At 64.3% G+C, this 4838-nt stretch overlaps 1 protein-coding gene across 1 annotated transcript in view; it reads left to right on the forward strand.

Annotated features, from left to right (window-relative positions):
* The window catches only part of AP2A1 (adaptor-related protein complex 2, alpha 1 subunit), a 51585-nt gene that overhangs the window by 45241 nt on the left and 1506 nt on the right, over window positions 1-4838 (forward strand). Inside the window, exons 8-20 of the mRNA XM_014550441.1 lie at window positions 48-198; window positions 484-652; window positions 809-946; window positions 1189-1371; window positions 1704-1801; window positions 2074-2305; window positions 2394-2561; window positions 2641-2804; window positions 3116-3181; window positions 3547-3603; window positions 3709-3791; window positions 3896-4092; window positions 4643-4735. Of these exons, the coding sequence (XP_014405927.1) occupies window positions 48-198; window positions 484-652; window positions 809-946; window positions 1189-1371; window positions 1704-1801; window positions 2074-2305; window positions 2394-2561; window positions 2641-2804; window positions 3116-3181; window positions 3547-3603; window positions 3709-3791; window positions 3896-4092; window positions 4643-4735 (1799 nt within the window). The remainder of the gene's footprint in view (window positions 1-47; window positions 199-483; window positions 653-808; window positions 947-1188; window positions 1372-1703; window positions 1802-2073; window positions 2306-2393; window positions 2562-2640; window positions 2805-3115; window positions 3182-3546; window positions 3604-3708; window positions 3792-3895; window positions 4093-4642; window positions 4736-4838) is intronic.

Here is a 4838-nt window from a genome sequence, read left to right on the forward strand (position 1 = left end):
CAGCGGGGCCAAAGAGCTCAGCCGGGACGTGCCCTCCGTTTCCTCAGAGGACGCGGCCGTGAAGGGCAGGCTGGTCGAGTGTCTGGAGACTGTGCTCAACAAGGCCCAGGAGCCGCCCAAGTCCAAGAAGGTCCAGCACTCCAATGCCAAGAACGCCATCCTCTTCGAGACCATCAGCCTCATCATCCACTACGACAGGTGCCCACCGGGCGGGGCGGGGGCGGGCCTGGATCCCGGGTCCTAGGGGAGCGGGTCCGGGAATTGTGACCTTGAGGTAGAAGGAGGAGGATGGCACCCTGCTGGGTTGGTGCGGCTCCCTCCCGGGAGGCAGAATTCCTGCCTCTTTATTTGGGCTGCAGCCTAGAGGGCCGGGTCACCGGGTCGGCCATGACCTGGGTCCTGAGGATGGTGCGGATGGACCAGCCTCGCCCGAGGCCTCCTCCTCATGTCCCATGTCTCTCTCTCTCTCTCTCTTGCTGGCAGTGAGCCCAACCTCCTGGTGCGGGCTTGCAACCAGCTGGGCCAGTTCCTGCAGCACCGCGAGACCAACCTGCGCTACCTGGCCCTGGAGAGCATGTGCACGCTGGCCAGCTCCGAGTTCTCCCACGAGGCGGTCAAGACCCACATTGACACCGTCATCAACGCCCTCAAGGTGTGATCTCAGAGCCCACCCTGGGCCAGGCTCTCCTCGCCCACCCAGCCTTTGTCTCTTCTGCCTCCTCAGAGGGGCACGGGGCTCGGAGGCCCTTGGGCGGCCAGCCCTATGCCACACGGAGCCCAGAACACCCCCCCTGCTCTCTTCCCTCAGACGGAGCGGGACGTCAGTGTGCGACAGCGGGCGGCCGACCTCCTCTACGCCATGTGTGACCGGAGCAACGCCAAGCAGATCGTGTCGGAGATGTTGCGGTACCTGGAGACTGCTGACTACGCCATCCGTGAAGAGATCGTGAGTCCTAGGAGGGCTGGGGGCCTGGACCCCTGGGTCTGAATGAGGAGGGGCTGGGGGCCTGGACCCCTGGGTCTGAGGGAGGAGGGGCTGGGGGCCTGGACCCCTGGGTCTGAGGGAGGAGGGGCTGGGGGCCTGGACTCCTGGGTCTCCAGATGGGGGCAGCTGTGAGCCCAGATCCAGTTGAGTCCACACCCTACGCTCGTGCACACACGCATGCCTGTCCTCCCTCCGGCTGGCAGGTCCTGAAGGTGGCCATCCTGGCTGAGAAGTACGCAGTGGACTACAGCTGGTACGTGGACACCATTCTCAACCTCATCCGCATCGCAGGCGACTATGTGAGTGAGGAGGTGTGGTACCGCGTGCTGCAGATTGTCACCAACCGTGATGACGTCCAGGGCTATGCTGCCAAGACTGTGTTTGAGGTCAGCACCCCCATCCAGGGGCATCGAGGCAGAGAAAGGACAGAGCTGCTCCCTGGTCTCCCTGCTTCTCCAAGGGACACAGGGGCCCGGCCTTCACTGGCCAACGTGCGGTCAGCCCGGCGTGCAGTGGCCGATCCCCAGGCCGCAGCAGTTGCCCACTCCCTCTGCCCTGTGTCACTGCCTGTGTGAGCTGGAGCCAGTCACTTCACCCCTCTGGCCTCAGTTTCCATCTATAATCCCACACACGTCGGAGGGTCCCGAGGTCAGCCCCGCCCGCACAGCTGGGTGACCCGAGCCAGGGCGTCAGCACTCATGCCTGTCCCGGCCTCCAGGCGCTCCAGGCCCCAGCCTGTCACGAGAACATGGTGAAGGTCGGCGGCTACATCCTTGGGGAGTTCGGAAACCTGATTGCCGGGGACCCCCGCTCCAGGTGAGGGGATGAACATACACACTTCTGAAGGGTCCGGGGTGGGGGGACCCCAGGAGTCTCAGGGCCAGTGATGATGGGAATCTTCTCGGCCCCCCCTCGCCCCGAACCTTGCGGGTGAGGGACAACCCAGCTCTCAGGAGCTTCTAGGGGAGCGTTGCCGCAGCCACTGCCCCGGGGCCGCCTGGGACGGGTCCCTGCCAGGGAGGCGGCACCTCACGGGGGGTTTGTGGGAGACGGTGAAGCTGGCACGCTGACCCCTGCCCCCCACGCAGCCCCCCAGTGCAGTTCTCACTGCTGCACTCCAAGTTCCACCTGTGCAGCGTGGCGACGCGGGCCCTGCTGCTGTCCACCTACATCAAGTTCATCAACCTCTTCCCGGAGACCAAGGCCACCATCCAGGGCGTGCTGCGGGCCGGCTCCCAGCTGCGCAACGCGGACGTGGAGCTGCAGCAGCGCGCGGTCGAGTACCTCACCCTCAGCTCGGTGGCCAGCACGGACGTCCTGGTCAGGGCCCGGTCCCCACCTGCCCCCCTCCACCTCTGTGCCTCGCCCTCCCCCTCCTCCTGACCTGCTCCCGCCCCCCACACCGCAGGCCACGGTGCTGGAGGAGATGCCGCCCTTCCCCGAGCGCGAGTCGTCCATCCTGGCCAAGCTCAAGCGCAAGAAGGGGCCGGGAGCCGCCAGCGCCCTGGACGATGGCCGGAGGGACGCAAGCAGCAATGACATCAACGGGGGTGTGGAGCCCACCCCCAGCACGGTGGTGAGTCCCCCAGGACTGGGCCATGGGGAGGGCCCACCTGGGGAATCGTCTCTTCTCACCTATGACTGACTTCCTGCAGTCGACACCCTCACCCTCCGCCGACCTCCTGGGGCTGCGGGCAGCCCCTCCCCCAGCGGCACCCCAGGCTCCCGCGGGTGCAGGCAACCTCCTGGTGGACGTCTCTTCCGATGGCCCAGTCGCCCAGCCCGGCCTGGGGCCCACCCCCGAGGAGGCCTTTCTCAGGTACCCTCTGCCTCGGGCTCTGGGCTCCCCGTCTTCTGTCTACTCCCCCCCAACTCGTTCCTCCCTCCCTGTCCCTGTGCCTCTGTCCACCTGGCTGCCGCCTCTCCGGCCTACTTCCTCCCTCTGGCCACGCTGGGCTCTCGGCTGCCCCTGGCCACCCTTTGTTGTCCTTTCCCGTCACCGTGTCTCAGCCTGCTCTTCCTTCTCTCCTTCCCTCCTCCTTCTTTCTCTTTGGCCCTTTTGCTGCCTGTCTGGGATTGGCTGCCTGCCACGCCTGTCTTCTCTGTCTGCTCTGGGATTGGATGGCCCAGCGAGCTGGAGCCGCCTGCTCCTGAGAGCCCCATGGCTTTGCTGGCTGACCCAGCTCCAGCTGCTGAGTAAGGGGTGGCCTCAGGGGGTTGGTGGGCAGACTGTGTCCCTAGGGAGGGTTAGGGGACTGGGAGCTCTCATCAAGGCTTCCTGTTGAACTAACTGTGGAGTCAAGGTCTTGGAAGGGAGTGAAAATAGGGTCCTCTGATGGGGGGGTTGGGGAGCCGCACATGCTAGAGTCCTGTTCCCACGAGAGGCAATCACCAGGCTGATTCTGGGGTTCTTTGTGGTTCTCTGGGGAATCGGGGTGTATGGATTGCGGGGTTCTGCCCTCTCAGGGCCTGTTGTCTCCTTCCATGAGGTAGTTCCAGGCCTTTGCCTCTATCAGCACCTCCCTCCCCCAGCCCCTCCCATCTCACTCCTCTCCCTGCAGCCCAGGTCCTGAGGACTTCGGGTCGCCCATCCCAGAGGCTGATGAACTGCTGAATAAGTGAGTCTGGGAGAGATCAGGAGGGAAGTGAGGAAGGCGGGGACCACGAAGCAGAGCCCAGACAAGCACCCTCTCATCCTGGGCTCCCCCTCCCTGCTCCCCCAGGTTCGTGTGTAAGAACAATGGGGTCCTGTTTGAGAACCAGCTGCTGCAGATTGGAGTCAAGTCAGAGTTCCGGCAGAACTTGGGTATGTGGGGGGGGGGGGGGGGCTGTGAGGATGGGGATTTGGGGAGACCTGGCTCGGGTGTGGAGTTGGGACTGACGGAGGCCCGCCTCTCCCCGTCGCCGCAGGCCGCATGTATCTCTTCTACGGCAACAAGACCTCAGTACAGTTCCAGAGCTTCACGCCCACTGTGGTCCACCCTGGGGACCTCCAGACTCATATCCTCTTGGCCTGGCCCAGCCCCCTGGCTCCGGGTCTGCCTTCCTGGGACGAGATGGACCCGGGTCGAGACCCGTCTTCAGCCCTCTTGCCTGAGAGCCTGAGCGCTTCTTAGTTCTGAGATTCAGTGTCACCTGTCGGAGGGGTGTCCTTTCCCCCAGACAGGAGGGGACAGTGAAGTGATGAGATAGGTGTGCGGAGGCGGTACTTCTGCAGCCCCTGCTGCCCCAGGCCCCTTCCAGACCTTGTCCTGACTTTGTCCGCTGTCCGCTCCGCACCCAGGATTCTAGTGCCTCCTGAGCTCGAGGGCCAGCCCAGGTCCCGGTGAGACCTGAGCCCTCCTGAGACCCGGGCCTGTCGCTGCCTCTGTGTGGACCCTCCGCTTCCTCCTCATGGGCTGGTGGAAAACTCTGGAAGGGGGAAAGGCAGTGCCTGAGCAGCCAGTCCCTCCTCCCCTCTACGGTCCATCCCCAGCCTGTGAGACTGGGGGTTAGACCCCCAAACTCTGAGGATCTGTTTATGTTTAGTTCTTTGCTTCACCCATCACCATTTCCAGGGGCCTGTTGAACACTCAGCTCTGTGCTGGGCATGGGTGGGGCGGGGGTGAGAGATGCAGAAGGCCCACTGACAGTGGGAGCACTGACTGCCCGTCCCAGGTGCCGGCCACACTGACAGTGTTTGTGCTGGATCATATCATTGAGCACCGAGGACACAGCGTCCAATTCGCAGATGAGGCTGAGGGAGGCCAAGTAAGGGCACATGGTCACTGAGGTGGTGGGAGCTGGGATTCCAACCAGAGGGGCTCTTGCCTGGTGCGGCGGGGGCGGGGGGGCCGCGGAGCCCGATGTGAAA

This window comes from Myotis brandtii, unplaced genomic scaffold (genome assembly GCF_000412655.1).
Source record: "Myotis brandtii unplaced genomic scaffold, ASM41265v1 scaffold601, whole genome shotgun sequence".
NCBI lineage: Eukaryota > Metazoa > Chordata > Mammalia > Chiroptera > Vespertilionidae > Myotis > Myotis brandtii.